General features: G+C 42.6%; 1 protein-coding gene across 4 annotated transcripts in view; it reads right to left on the bottom strand.

Moving 5' to 3' along the window:
• Positions 1-15434, bottom strand: part of DYNC1I1 (dynein cytoplasmic 1 intermediate chain 1) — a 186490-nt gene that overhangs the window by 15882 nt on the left and 155174 nt on the right. For all 4 annotated transcript variants that reach the window (XM_066553538.1, XM_066553547.1, XM_066553556.1 and 1 more), the window contains exons 15-16: positions 9470-9610; positions 3160-3285 (exon numbers count right to left, since the gene is read on the bottom strand). In XM_066553538.1, coding sequence (XP_066409635.1) covers positions 3160-3285; positions 9470-9610 — 267 coding nt within the window. The remainder of the gene's footprint in view (positions 1-3159; positions 3286-9469; positions 9611-15434) is intronic.

Raw genomic sequence — 15434 nt, 5'->3', positions numbered from 1 at the left:
ATCCCACACTCCTTACCTTCACAAAGGATGCAAGGTTAGGCCTTATGTCTTATGTTCTTCACTTAGGTCATATGTTTTCTTTTTATACCATATGGGTTAATAGCAGCAGTAAACTTTACTGCTCTCTAGGATAGTTCCTTAAAACTGTGATGAATCTATCAAAGTAAAAATTCCTACCACTTAATTTTTTCCTTAATGGTCGATAGCCTGATGTTTTCTGCTCTGATTAAAATTCACAGAATCAATGCTGTCTAAGAAATAGGTAAGAAAAACTGTTTATCTAGTAAGGTGAAATTCAAAGATACGATGCTGTATTAAAATACAAATATAGTCTTTTTTTCTTCTGCTGGAACCAGTGCTTTATGAGTTTACAGCTGATCTAATGTGACATTTGGAACAGCTACAAGTAAACAAAGGTTTTTAAAAGGGTGCAGTATAAGTGGAGCATTAATGATTTTAGTGAGTGTATTTAGGGTCTTTGTAAAGTGGCCTGCTGACTTTCTAATGCAAGTAATCATACCCATCTTCCCAAATCAGGGAGATGCACCTTCAAACAAGTGGATGCTACTGAGTTATCAGCCAGGCAGAGATGAGTTCTTCCAGTGATGAGGCCTTTTCAGAAGATGATGTTGTAGGAGACGAGGAGAGTGCTGCTGCTGAAAGGTCAACTTTCACAGCTTAGTGCCAGGATTTGCAATAGTGCTGGGTCAAATCGGAAAGTTAGCTGCTGCTGGGTGCTATATAGTCCAGCTCCCAGCCTCTTGACCCCAGCTATATGCTCACTTGTCTACTCCCACTTGAATAACTTCATGGAGAAAAACAGCCCAAAGAAAACAAAACAAATAAATAAATAAATACTTCTCTACTGATCTGTATTTCTCTGCACAATATGAGTGGTGACAAGCCCTTCTACCTGCACAAAAACTGGGCAGCAAGGCATGTGGCTAAGGATGGCTGGCAGGAGAAGAACTTTTCTTTTTAAACTGTTAGAGCAGCCCCATCAGATCCCAGAATCTGATCCCAGAATCAAACCCCTACAGAAAGGACAGTCAAAGGAGGACCCCAGCTGAGCCAAAAAATGGCCAGTGTCTGCACAGTGAAGTAAAGCAAAATCCTTAAAGGCTGCCATATTTCTGTAGCAGACAGTCCCAAGAGTGTACGTGCACTGTGAATCCCCCATGCGTCATGCCAGAGGACAGGTGAGGATGGAATCTCTCATCAAAGAGCTCTTCACAGCCTGCCCCACAGGCTTCATGACCCAAGAGGCTGCTCCTCACTGTCCATGCCCTTGGTTCCAGGCTCTTGATCTGCAAAGTATTTCTGTATCTCACTTGAGGCTTTATAGTGAGAACAGTTGGGCTAGAGAATATATGAGCACTCTTCTCTTTTAAACCAGAAAAAGACACTAACAAACACAGCAGCCCCAGCAGTGCTGCAGCCCAGATGACCTCTCCTAAATTTCATGCAGGAATTACTGCAGAGACTGATACTGCCTGACTGAACCAGGAGACAAATTAATGAGCTCCTTCATTCATTACAGCAGAGCAGGATTGGCAATGGTCTCTCAGCAGCCTTGTGGAGAGACATCCATTGCTTTACTTAAGCACATAGGGAGCTGAGCTGGAGACACTGAACCTCTGCAGGGGCAGGGCACACAACATCCCTGAAGCAGAACTCCTTATGTTACGCTGAACTAGACTCACACAAATCAATACTGTTGAACGACTCTGTTTTCTTTTTCAAGTAATAGAAGCATGTTTTTTTTTTTTTATTTGAGTGTATCACTATGACTCATTTTGCAAGATGATGTCTTATTATACACAGGAAAGGTCAAAAACTTCAATATTTCTACTTCTGCATAGAACACTATTTTCTTTTGGGTGAGCTTGGAGGAGTAAACAGTCCTATGAATGATTTGGTGTGTGATATGCAAAAAGAGACATTTCTACAGCCTGTCTAGACTCTCAGACAAGATCAGACTGTGCTGTCATCAAAGACATTTCCACAGCCTGTCATATCACTTGAAAGACAGAACAATCATGCAAAATGGAAAATAAATAAAAACAGCTGACCTGCCAGTGTCACAGTGGAAATCTGAGCACAGTAACCTTAGACAATTTAGAGATTATGCTAACAACATGGCAAGAAGTTTCAGCAAACATTTGTGTGGAAGGGAAACTCCTGCACTAGCGAATGAAATCCAAAAATATGAGTCATGCACAAGCAATTTTGCTATGGGCCATAAAATCACTTTATGAGAGTTACAGATAATTCTGTATGCATTCTATAATGTTTCCCTACTGTGTAGAGATGGGTATCTCCGTATCCTATCACAGATAATGATGGAAAACAAATTCTCTACATAAAAGCTGATTGCTCAGATTCACCCTCACATGTTCCAAGGGATTGTAATGCCGATGGAACACTTTTATATTGCATTCATCAACAAAGAGTTAGATTCATCACTGCCAAACACACTGCAGTTTAGATGCTTGTTATAAGATGTAGCAGGGTGAATTGAGAGCAGCCTTAGACACAGAATATGCATCCTGCTATCTATCATGCATACCCCTACTATCCTTCAAAATGACACCTCTCATTTCCTCCTGTTAGTACTTTTGCACATATTCAGACATATGAAGCAGTATCAAAAGAACACATGCATTCTATGCATGTCAGGCTGAGAAAAACTTACAGCAATAAGTTAATTTATAAATAATTTATTTAAGCAATAAATAAAATAAAATAAGAGGTACTGGAGTATCATAAAATAAGAGATACTGGAGTATAAAAGGTGAACCCTTTAGGACCAATTTTAGAACAGCACTGCCTCTTTTTGCACCTCAATTTTTTCTTTATCTTCTTCTAACTTTTTCCAAATGCACCCACAGGATCATTATAAAAAAACAGCTTGAAAAAGACTGGAAGCTTTTAAAAGAGACTTCTCTCATGAGACTTCAACAAGTTAACTCTTTTGCAAGGTAGCTTTACGATAAACACACTGCTGGCAACCGAAATTCAATGAGGACTCCACTGAAAGAGTAAGACAGATTTCTTTCTTCAACTTGGATGTGGCAGTCTCCAGGAGCTGACCTTAGAAACAAAACACAAAACCCCAACAAAACAAACAAACCACAAAAGAATCCCAACAGAAGATACCTCTCCAACATCATAGACCCATATGCGGCCTTCTGAGTCACCAACTGCCACCTCCTTCCCAGCCTGGGCCCAGCGCACGCGGTTGAGGGCAGACGCTCCTTCTATGGTGACACTGGCTGTGGGAACCTGTTGAAACAATAGGAACAGGAAGGACAATAAAATCACACTGCCTACAAACCCAGGGGTCAGTTTTGGATGTCCTGGATGAGTCAAAGTCCCTTGGCATTGCTGGAAGAAGCAAATAATTCTCATTGGGGTGAGGGAAAAAAGCAAAAGGATTCATTGTTTCTTTGATGATGTGCTAAAAAGAGAGAAGAGTAAGAGATTGCTTGGAATGAAGGGTACGGGGCAGTAAGTGAAACCATGTTTTCCCCCTTAGTCCTGGAAACATGCAAAACCAACTTTTTTTTCTCAAAAGTCACTGACATGGCCAAGAACCAACTGAGAGCAGGATTTGGCTTCAGTCCTGGCCTGGTTTCTGACTCAGGCCCAGATAACCTGACAGTCAGCAGACACATCTCTGTATTCATGCTGACACATCCTTTGAATCCATACTCACCTCTGTGGCTAGATGCAGAGGTTGAAACTTAGGTATTCTATCAGAAAAGTCCTGAGCTAATCACTTTAGAGTGAGGACATGGCAGAAGTGAGAACAGCTGAGCTGACATTTTGAAACTCCTACAATATATTCCCACAATTCTCCTTTACATCCCCAGGAAATTACTTCTGCTTTAAATACACCTGGATGCTGTCTTAATTCCTAAACCCCCTCCCTGCCCCAAGTCAACCAACTTAACAGGTGATCCACAAGAACACATAAAGATTCTGGTTAATGTGTGGGATGAATAAAGCAATGAACACGATCTCAAGAGAAGTATTTGTCATCTGTGCTGGAATGAGGGCATCAAAAGATGCTGCAGGAGGAAGGAACTGTGTGGGTGTTTGTCCCAGATAGTGGATCACTCAGTTGATTTAGGTCACCTCATATGACAAATGACAGTAACCTGCAAGCCTACTAATGCTCCACCCAGCTGCCTTTAATAGGAGAGAACCTGCCTGAGCAAGGAGCGTGGAGCTTGGCATAACAGCCTTCCAAACAAGGGCTTTAGTTTCACTGCCTTTTAGGTCAAGGCAAATAGGATAGGATAGCTGCAAAAACAACTCCTCCACCACATCCATCTGGTGGGAAAAGGTTTTGGTAACATGTGAGATGACAAGGAGTGTCCCAGGATCTATAAATGGGCATGGAACGGAGAGCAGTCCAGGTTAAAAAGAAGTAGCTGGACAAGAACCAGTCCCGTCTACCCTGGGAGGAGTGACAGGTACTGCTTCTGTCCTCATTGGCAGTACAGTGCAGCAGGAGCAGGAAGAAAGCAGTTTGAAGGTCATTCTAAACCCTGGTTTGAACACTGACAAACTGGCATGATTAACAAAACCAGTACTTTGCTGACTTCATCTCAGTTCTCTGACTGTGAGAACTGAGACAGGTCTAAAGATCTTGGACAAAAATAATTTTAAAATGAACATTGTACAGCTGCTATGCCAGTCTCCTCCTCAGCCCTAATGCCTTCATTGTGTCACACCAGATGAGTGACAGCAGGAAGCCAAACCTCTGCAGACTTGCTGACACTCTTGTTGCAGCCGCAGCATGTGCACTGCCACGCCAGCAGCTGGACACAGACCAGGAATCCGGGCTGCTTCTCTTGACTCTCCCCCTGGAGACTCCCTGCTCCCCCTCACCAACCTTGACACCAGGCTGCCAAACCAACTGGCACCTCAAGTGCAAGGATTCTGCCACAGCTAAAGCATCACCTTGGCAAAGGGCTTCACAGCAGTGTCCTGAGCCCCACAAGAGAAATGCAGGAGGATTTTGTTTGCAGAACTATGAACGATGTAGAAATAATGCTGGATACCAATCAGAAAGCAGATACCATCCTCCCCCCTTTAGGAAGCCATTCAAATGCAAATAACTACCGGACTCATCTCCCCATTGTGCAAGGCCTAGGTCCTGTCCAAGGCAGTATTACCTAAAAAAGCTGGCATGCACGAACTCCTTGTCCCAGGTCTGTTACCCAAGAAGAGTCAATGGCCAAAAGCTGACATGGAGTCATTAATCCATGATAAAAATCACAGTAGAAAACAAGCAAGTTTTAGTGCTGTGATCATGGATTTCTTAGGAAAAAAATCCAGACAAAGTTAATTTCATAACATTTGGGAATGGGTTTTTTCAAACAGCTAAATGCCAGATTTTAGAGGACTAAGCCACTAACCAGCTACATTTCTCAGAAAACTGCAGATCACAGATGTATGTTTCATGTGCAAATATACAGTGCATATTTAAGGCATTGAATTTTCACAACATCTTTCAGAAGGCTGTAATACATAACTCTAGAGCCGGGGTTTGGTTTAGTTTTTTGTTTTTGGGGGTTTACTTTTTGTTGTTGTTAATACAGCATTCTTTCAGTGTTCCATATAAAAATAAGCAGGAATGCCGCAGACACAAGACACAACCCATGCTTTTTTCAAAACCTAATGGTTTTGAAAAATCCTGTAACTAATCCACAAAGCTATCTAATAAAATAAAAAGCAATACTGAAACAGTCTTTAAAAATCCAAAGAAAAAACCTTTTCTCCAGTGATATGGAGAGAAATATAGTCAAACCATAGTATCTTAAAATAGATTTGTCTGTTCTCAGTAGTGATAGTTTAAATTACATACGCCTATTTTAGACTTCAAGGTAAGAGTTTATTTATAATGGTAGCATTATGTTTTTAAAATCACATTTGAAATACCTTACAAATTCTCTGAAGTTGGTGCTTGTCAGATTTTAAACAATTTTGAAATGAAATTTTAACAGATAACAGATTAAGAAAGATGCAGTCAGAAAAACCTGCATGATAAGAATACAGCTTTTTATTATTATTTTCACTGCCTATGTAGTGTCAAAACCTGCTTGCAAATACATCTCTTGCCTGTTTCTAGATACAGACACCATCCTCACACTTTAAAAGCTAAGGTACAACATACAAAAATCCTGAGAAACATCTGACAGGATACCACAGAAGAAATAAGCGACTTTGTAAGTCAGTTTCGTATCAGCTCATACATAAATAAGACTCATCAAGCACCAAGAGATCCTCTCCAATCTATCTCCAAAAAATAAATGTTACGGATACATCGGTAAGAAATCAGCATTTGCTATCCTGAAGCTTTTTGCAAACCTCACTACACTGATCCATAAAAAAAATGTTCAGTTTGCAAAAGAATGATCGAGTGGGTAAGGATTTTTTTATTTTCATCTTTTTTTAATATGCATTTATCAGATATAAAATAAAACATGATGATTTTCCTTGCTATTACAAAAATAATTTCTGATATGCAGAAATAAACATGAATTACACCAATAGCCTTGCAACTTTGCAACAATATGTTGAAAAAAATTATTACACTGATTAAATCCTTGGTACAGTCCAATGATCTAAGTTACTTGGTCAGAAAGCATCCAGCTCTCAGGAAAAATGTTTCCAATAAATACCGAGAGCAACACCAGTGGAAACTCTGCTGAGATTCAAAAATTTAGAGGTAGCATATTGTAACTAAACCCAGGTGTTTTCTTAATTGATTTTCAAAATGAAACCTAAATACGAATGCAGCTTATTCCCCAAATTAAACAAAGCCAGGACTTCTTAATAACAATGACATCTAGTTCTTACACAGAGATTTTTATCAATAGCTAGCAGTTAAACACAGTAATAGACCTGTCATTTTCTACTGTCTTCACAAATACTTTGACATCACATATCTGACATCTAAAAGTAATAACGATCTAAAAAATAGGTGTTTCAAGATCTCTTATTACAAAGGCAGAAGTGCTGACAAGGAGTTTTTCTTAGCAAATAGCTGTGCAGGCCTAAATGGCATAATCAATTACAGAAATCTGGAACATTATTAGCTAATTATGACCTACCAGATAGAGGGTAAAAGCAAACAACAATCACTTTCAGTTACAATGCTTAGAAGAACTGTTAGCAGTTCTCTCTTTCAGAGATACTTTTGTTGCTTCTCTGCATAAAAAAACTTCACATCTATTCAGACTCTATCAGTTTATAATTTATAATGATTTTTTTTATTTGTTTCATCACTGCTCAGTAAGGAAAGCAAATTATATTTCTGTGTCCAGAGACCCAAATTTGATTCTCACAAAAACACAAAGCTCGGATACCATGGAAATAATTCCAGTCTGATCCTACATAAGAGCTGATTTTGACCTCTGAGAACGGAAATAATTTGTGAAATCAGGGGGTGGCCTTGCATGCAGAATAAAAGCAGGATGAAGCTTGAAATTAATTCTTTTTTTTGATGTTCCTATATATTTATATGTAAACAGACTGAAAGCAGCAGCGGTTTGCTACATACAGCCTTATTATTGATGGGAATGGGATCAAGCAGTCCAGACTAATTTTTTGGAAAGAAATTATGGTCTCCTTGAGTAAAATGGCAAAACATCAGTTGATTTCAATTTCAGCCCTGGTACTTCGGGGGAAAGGATTTTTTTTTTCTTCTCAGAATGCTGGGTTTTATGCTGTGTGTTTAAGCCTGCATTAATGAGAACACCTGAAGGATATGTCCCTCCCTTCCCAAAATAAATTCTTAGGAGACTCCTCCTGAATATCCTCCAGCTGTATGTGCTCTAATTAAAAAGGCTGCACTGCTTCCTGCTCAGAGCACTTCAAAAGGCCTCACTGCTCCCCTTGACAGTGCAGTGCCTGGTGCTGGTTCCTCTTACCTGTCCGTGCTTATTTATGGCAAGCACCACTCACTGGAAGCCATAAACTGCACCCGTATTTTACTCTGACTGAAACGCACAGCAGGTTTATGTGAAAGGTATATTAATGATCCAACTAATCTTAAAAAAAACAAAATATTAAAAATAGGGTGTAAGGAGGAAAACACTGCCGCTTGCTCTTCCATCGTCTCTTTTTTTTGGGACATAAAAAGAAACTCGCCAGTTAATATGTGGCCTTTTATTTTTTTACAGTCTATTTGTTCTTAGTTTTACATTGCATTAAGTAAAAACAAGGAAGACGTAGTGCGTGGAAAAATACTTCAATTTTTGTGCTGGAAACTGATTACTGGCCATCTAAGATTGACCTCAGGTGATAACAGGTTTTCGGAAAATCCAAAAAAAAAAGAGTATCAATTTAAGCCTCTGGTGTTTTTAAAAATTTGAAATAAGAGGAAAAACCCAAGGTTTGGCACATTTAGAAAGATACTTTTTAAAAAAAAGTGTTTATCAGTCTCAATCTTTGCTAAAAGTCCTCTGATTAATTCTTTCTCACCAGTGAAATTCAAACGCGAGACCTTTCCTTTCCAATGGTCTCCACTATTTAGCTAATAGCAGTGAAAAGAAAAGGTAGTTGTTTGCATTTGTACCTTTAAGTTCCACAGCGAAGTTTAAAGATAAAAAAAAGGGGTGAGGGTGTAAAGCCCCATATAACGTGTGAGAGAGATGCCCTGTGCTTTAAAAGACTGAAGCAGGGTACCAAGCGACTCAGAGGCAGGATGTGAGGGGAGATGCAGGGGCACACGCTTGGTTTCTGACACGCTGGAGGGGCTGGCACGGGGCTTTCAAGTTCCAGTCCCCAGAGCCTGTGGCGCAGAGGAAAATACATTCAGAAGGAGAGCAACTCTCGCCGTCCAACACGAGCCCCGTCCCGCTGACAGTCGGTGGCGGCGTGGCCGGGCTGCCAAGGTGTGACCCCCTGGGTTTGGGCCGGAATCGCAAACCTGGCTCTCCCAGCGTCAGAAACGGGGTGAGGGGATAAAATAAAAAAGAAAACCTGCAGAACGGGCGCGGTTTAAAAGCGCACCTTAAAATAACAGAGGGGGAAGGAGCCTCCTCCCCGAGCCGGCACCGCGGCATTTAATTGCGCTGGCTTTCTGCCGGGGGTGCCGGAGTCGGCCCTCCCGCCCCTGACAGGTACCGAGCGCAGCAGCCCCGCCGCAGGGGAGGCAGCGAGGGAGGCGGGAGGGAGGGAAGGAAGGAGGGACGGGAGAAGGGGACGGGCGGGCGCCCCCGACAGCGGGACCTGCCCTCCCTCTCCCTCCCCTCCCCGCCGCGCCCCGGGGCGCGGGCGGCGGCCGACGCCGGGTTGTCCCCGCCCCGAGGGAGCGCGGCGCCCCTTGGAGCCCCGGCGGGGAGGATGGCGAGGGGTGCCCGGCAGTGCCGGCTCTCACAGGGTTAAGGGCTTGCCCGGCGCCCCGCTGCCCGCCCGCCCGCGCCCTCCCAGCGCCGCCGAGCCGCCTCACCTCGGTGTCGTTATTCAGGTTCCACAGATCCAGGCGCCCCATCCCGTCCACGCAGGCGAAGAGCGCGGGATGCACTGGCGACCACATGACATCGTAGACATAGTCGGCATTGTCTTCAAAGGAGTAGAGCGGCTTGTTGTGCTGTAAAGCAGAGAGCGGCATGAAGACTTCGTGGCGCTAGTGCTGCCTGGGGCTGTCTGGCGAGTCTAATTAAAAACTTTGCACATTTACAAAGTGTCATAAAACTTCCCCAGATGAAAGGTCCTCCGCGAAGGGCGGGACTGCGCTTTAATGGGGCAACAACTGTCCGGTGGGATAAATGAGATGCCCGGTGTGAGGGGTGTGGGACGCGCGGATGACGGGGCGGGGAGAGCGCCCGCTCCCGCTCCTGGCCGGCACCCCGGCGGCGGGAGGGGGTGCGGGGGGGCGGTGCGGGAGGCAGCGGGCACGGACCCCCGCTCCCGCCCGAGCCGGGCGCGCCGGCGGAGGCTCCGATAAGGATCGTGAGAGCGGCGGGAGCAGCGCGGCGCCCCCGCGGCCCCCCGCGCTCCGCGGGCCGCGCCTGACACCTAGCGGCGGGCGGTGGCAGCGCACCGGCCCCGCGCTCCCCGCGCGCGGCGCGCTCCGGAGGGAGGGAAGGAGGGAAGGAGGGAGGCAGCTCCGGAGGGAGGGAAGGCTGTCATCTGCGGCAGGCGGGGAGTCGGAGGGAAGTTAGGAAGTACACCAGGAATAAAGTGTAATTGTTCCTCATGAATTATTCATCGCATCTGGCTTGTCTTTAATTTTTGCATAATGGCTTCGCTAATCCCCGATCAATTAATGGAAAATGAAATTTGAATGACAATGAAAACTCCAGAGATGAAAGAAATTAAGTATTCTCATGGCTTATGACAGAAATCTAAACAATGGGACTTCTCCGAGGGTCTCCCTGAGTGCCTCCCTCCTCCTGCCGTTCCGTGCCGCCTCCCTGGCGAGCGCGGCCCGGCGGGACGGGCGCCTCCGGTCCCCCCGCGGTCCCCCGGCCCCGGGAAATGCCGCATCACCGAGCGGGCCGTGTGAGTGTCCGGGTCGCACCCCTCGAACATCTCGGTCAGGTCCCTCTGGAGTGCACCCTCGTGCATTTAACAAAGCAAACACTGTCCGGAGTGCCTCAATGCATAGCCACACGTTATTTTTCCAAAAAGTGGAGAGACCAATTGCAAGTGTTATATAGCTTTTCTCTCGTATATTATTAATTTAAAGCGATAATGCAGTTGGTATCTATTTACAGGCAGGTCTTTGCTAGTTTTGGTTTCGGTCCTCTTGCACCCCATGGTGCTTGGATGGACGCTGGGGCTGGAAGCACTGCAGGGTCAGCACGTGGGACAGGCGCGTGTCCATCTCTGTGCTGCCATGTCTCTGAGTGTTGGTGTGGTGTGTTGCTGTTGCAGCACTGTATTGTAAACAGTTCTGTAATATTTCTGGCCACCAAAGGTATCACAAAAAATTACTGAATACTGGAAGTATTCAGAGGTTTAATTACATGACTTTGTCATTTGCAAACATACAAAAAATACTCAGGGGTTTATTCCAGAGGCTGGGTTTTCCTCTGCTTGAATTAATGGAAGATGCTTTGATTACAGGATTAGGTCTCAAATTTTCGTAACTAGCGTAATGGTTTTTGTCCATTTCTTAAGACTATCAAGCATTTTGTGTAACAATGAAATGAAATGACAGCTTGACCTCATTACCTCAAATTTGTACACCATTTAAATTTCTTTTCCCAGGCTGGAGTTTTGCAAAACAAAATGAAAAAATTACAAAAAAATTTTTCCTTCCTGAAGAAGGTCTTTTTCTCCAAACACGTATGTGTCTGCCTACTGTATTATCAGTGGACTTACATGTGTTAATGGAATTACTTACATGCCTGTACTAAAGCTTTTCCAGGGTTTAGGACCAAATGAACACCAAACTTTTGAAGAGGCAGAGGTATTTCATAGGGAATTTCAAAGTGAATCTTCACAACTGTGAGCTAGGAAATAGTATTTAGAGAGAGCTACATGGATTCCCAATGCTGCACTGTGGGTTTTCACTGAAAACATCTAATTTAGGTTCAAATACATCAACTGTCTAAATCCTGGTGGGCATTGAAGATAGTAGTATACCAAAAGAAAAAGAAATCTGGTCAACTGCTAGATGGATGCTATTTTTCTTATTAATGGGAAAAGTGCTGTACATACAGCACTTTAACATTTAACGTCATGGGAGAAGTAACAAAATTCCACTGAAGTTAAGGGCCTATTAAGATATCAATCAATCCAGGGCATCTTTCAATCAGCATTTCCTTTTTGTCAGCATATCAAAACTTGTTATGATCTTAAGTGTGGCACTTTTAAAATGGCTTTTTTAGTACTGTTATGTTATTTTCCATTTCATGCCTAAAGACTAAGGCATTAGAAGGAAGTTCAGGAGGTTTGGTGCTAGTCTGTATCTTACTGTACACACATTGTGTAGTCTCTAGGAAATAGCTTTAGCTGATGTGCCTTTGTTTCCCTGTTATAAAAGTAAAAACACTTTCAAGGTTCTGGAATTTGAGGTGAAAAGCCTCAAATACCAAAAATGAAACGCCTTTACCATAACAGTGGAAATACTCAGTCAGATAGAAAGTCAGAGGGAAAGTGTGGACAGCAGGAATAATATGGCTTTTGAGAAAGATCTCAGACATGCAAGGAATGACACACAAATTAATGAAGCAGAATAGGGCGTGGAGCACTGCAAAGAAATAAGAAATTGCAGGATTGTGAGCAGCCCAACCAAAAGGCAAGTTGAGCTGCAGTGTGGTTGGGAAATCAGGGAGAAATCTTATGGCAGAAATCTCCAGGTAGTGAAGCTGAGCTACATAAAGTTCATACTGCCCCCAGTATCCCTGTCCTCCCAGCTTGGCTAGCTGCCAGTGGAAAAAGAGAAAGTATTTCCCATACTGTCTTGTCTTCTCGCGCTGTTTAACCAGAGAAGAACACAACAACTGCATATGGTCCATCTTGCTTTGTGTCCTGTCTCTGATACTAACAGTGTCTGGCCTTTCTTAAAAGTTGACATTTTATCCTGGTCTGAGAGCAGTTATGTTGGTTTCATTGTGAAGACTCCATTTCTGATTTTAGGTGTGTGTATAAATGTTCACAGGACTTCCTTACTGTGAGCCTGCTCCCTTACTATGGGCCCAGGCCTGCAGATCCTGTAATGCAAGGATTTATGAGTAAGAAACTCTAGTGACTGCTCTTAGAAAATGCTGAAATGTGGAACCATGTAAAGGTCACTTTAAAGCAGTTTTAAATTACCAAAACTTCAGACCTACACAATCCATAACTAACATATGGCTATTATTATAAAACAACTGAAATTTAAACTTGATGAGCTTTCATTCTTAAATATCAACCCACTCTGTTATTCTATAGAACAGAAGAAATAGTTTAAAGCAGTATCTTCAGAAAAACTTGGGCCAAACTACTTATTACTGAAAAAGAAGAATGTAGGGTGAAAATACAGCCCTAAAGAATCAATGGAGTTTTGCCAATGATTCCAAAAGGACATGATTTGAGCATTTTTAGTGGAAAAAGCAAAAAGCCAATTCCAAGACGTGGGATTTTTTCTCATTAATTTAAACATGTTATCAATCACTTATCTTCAATGTTTGTATAGAGGCATTGTTTAAGAAGAAAATGAAGAGTGAACGTTTTATGTACCCGTTGGCTGTCTAGGAAGTAAGACTTGTCTGTGAAATAAGAAGCTCACCTAAATAAATTCTACACATTTATATAAAAGAGGGGGTTTTTACACATATAAATTTGACCAGTCTATTCCACTTATTTGCATAAAAGAATTTTCTTTAATCCATGAGGCGCCACACATGAAGTAGCTAATTATCCATATACAGGAATGTATACATATACACAGGTTTTAACTAGCATCTGACTTCTAAAAAGCCATGGAAAAAACTATTGGCTTTGCCCATTTCATGAAATAAGCACTTTTTTCCACGTTGCCCACTTTCTGTGGGTGTCAGCTCCACTTAAAGGTACTTTCCTAGGCTGTACCTTCAGCAGTACAGATGTGTGGTGACACCACACACTCTGCTGTCTCCACTTCTTTCTTTCTACTCAATTGTCTTCTATTCTAAAGATGATAAGCCAAATACCATACTTCTGGCTCTCACCATATTAACAACAGCCATCCGTATTGTGCAGTACTTGCAAGTTGATTCAAGGTGATTTTGTTTCTCTAGGTGGGCAGAATATATATTTTTTTCCCACCTAGAGAATAGATTCATTCTATTATCTATAGAAAATAGATTCATTAGTCCTTGGCATAGAAATTTTCTGAACAAGCTAATGTTGTTTGTTTAGGCTCAAGCTCAGGTTTTCAGGCACTTGGAAAGAACACAGAGTGGTCCTGAGCAGTGTCTGTTCCTCTGGCCCTTGAACAAACTAGGGAGTAGGATTGGGGATGAGATGATCTTTACAGACCCTTCAACCCAAACCATTCTATGATTCTATGAACTTGGTCCCTGTGAGACCAAGTATTCCATAAATTGTTTTTATTGATTAAAAAAACAAAACCAAAACCACAACATGCAAAATGGTGTCAAAGAAAGACATTTCTTTCAGCAGAGATAACGCATAGGGAAGGTACAAGATTCTGTCTTTCTTTAAAGTGAGTGCTGCAGTGTCACACTGACTAGATGATGTGAAAGAGACTAGGACAGGGCACAGCTTTTGGAACTTCTGCTCAGGATAGGATCTGAGCTTGTTCAGTGTTTTATAGGCCCAGTCTTGTCCATCTTGAAATATTTTGAAATATCAATATTTTGCTGAAACCAGGCTCATTCTTTCCCTTTTGAGGGTGCCACTTAACCAGGCCAACTCAAAACATGCAGACAGCATAGCAGAAACAAAAAGCTGCTGGGAATATTGAGTGAAATACTCATCAAATTTGCTTTACTCTGGCCTTGACCTTTCCCCCTTCAATGGTGTCCTTCTTGGGACACCATCTATTAGCTGTTTAGGGTTACTTGTCCCTACTTCTTGTGGTGAGGTGAGGGGTTTAGTCCTCTCCTCTGTATAAGGCTCTACTGCTCTTGTAAGCCTTCATGTTCTCTCTCTGTTTATATGGATTCAAAGAGGCCCTGGTTTTCATTCAGACTGACTGATCAATCTCCACTGGAATTTTGCCAGTTCTGGACTATCATGTTTCTCCCAAATCTGTTTTCTAATAGTTACAGTGATCTAGAATTATCCAATAGCTCCTGCTTGGATGCTATACTTGTGGGCTCTTGCTAAGTTCAGTTTATGCTCATTTTTTTAAAAGTTACAGCATTCCCAGGAACTGTTACTAGATGTCATAAATCAGAGGCAGTAGTTACAGGTACATCCCTGATGGCTCAGCAAAGCCTGTCTGCTTTCTCCACAAAGGGTATCATTATCCTGCAGACTCCACTACTATACAACTCACAACTTGTAGCCTGCTCCATCTTTTCCAGGAGTAGCCAGACCTTCAAAGGATGGCAGTGGGAAAGCAAAAGGGTGATGTGTTCAGCTTTAGCCACCCAATGTCACTGGCTAACTGAGGCACCTGAACTGAGTCACATGAGTAAAAACTCCTTTACCTGCCTTAAAATTCCTTCTGGCAGTCAGTTTCAGTGCTGGATTGCAGATGAGCCTCTGGGACTCAAAGAACATTTCACTGGGCTGTGACCTATCTGTATGTTGTGTCACCTCACTGTCAGATAATACTAGGTCACTGAATCAAGTCTAAACTGACTTGATTGGCAAGATAACAGGCTCAAGTTTTAGACTCAGAAGTTTTAGAACAGAGGGAAAGAAATGAGTGTGGAAATGATCCCTACACTCTTCACAACCCTTTTGTTTAAGTGCTGTAGTATTGTTACACTGATTGGGCTTTGGCATTCTAAAATTTGCAGACAGACAAA

Source organism: Molothrus aeneus, chromosome 1 (assembly GCF_037042795.1).
Source record: "Molothrus aeneus isolate 106 chromosome 1, BPBGC_Maene_1.0, whole genome shotgun sequence".
In the NCBI taxonomy this organism is placed as follows: Eukaryota; Metazoa; Chordata; class Aves; order Passeriformes; family Icteridae; genus Molothrus; species Molothrus aeneus.
Note: the sequence above shows the minus strand (reverse complement) of the source record. Positions and strands in the feature narration are given on the sequence as shown.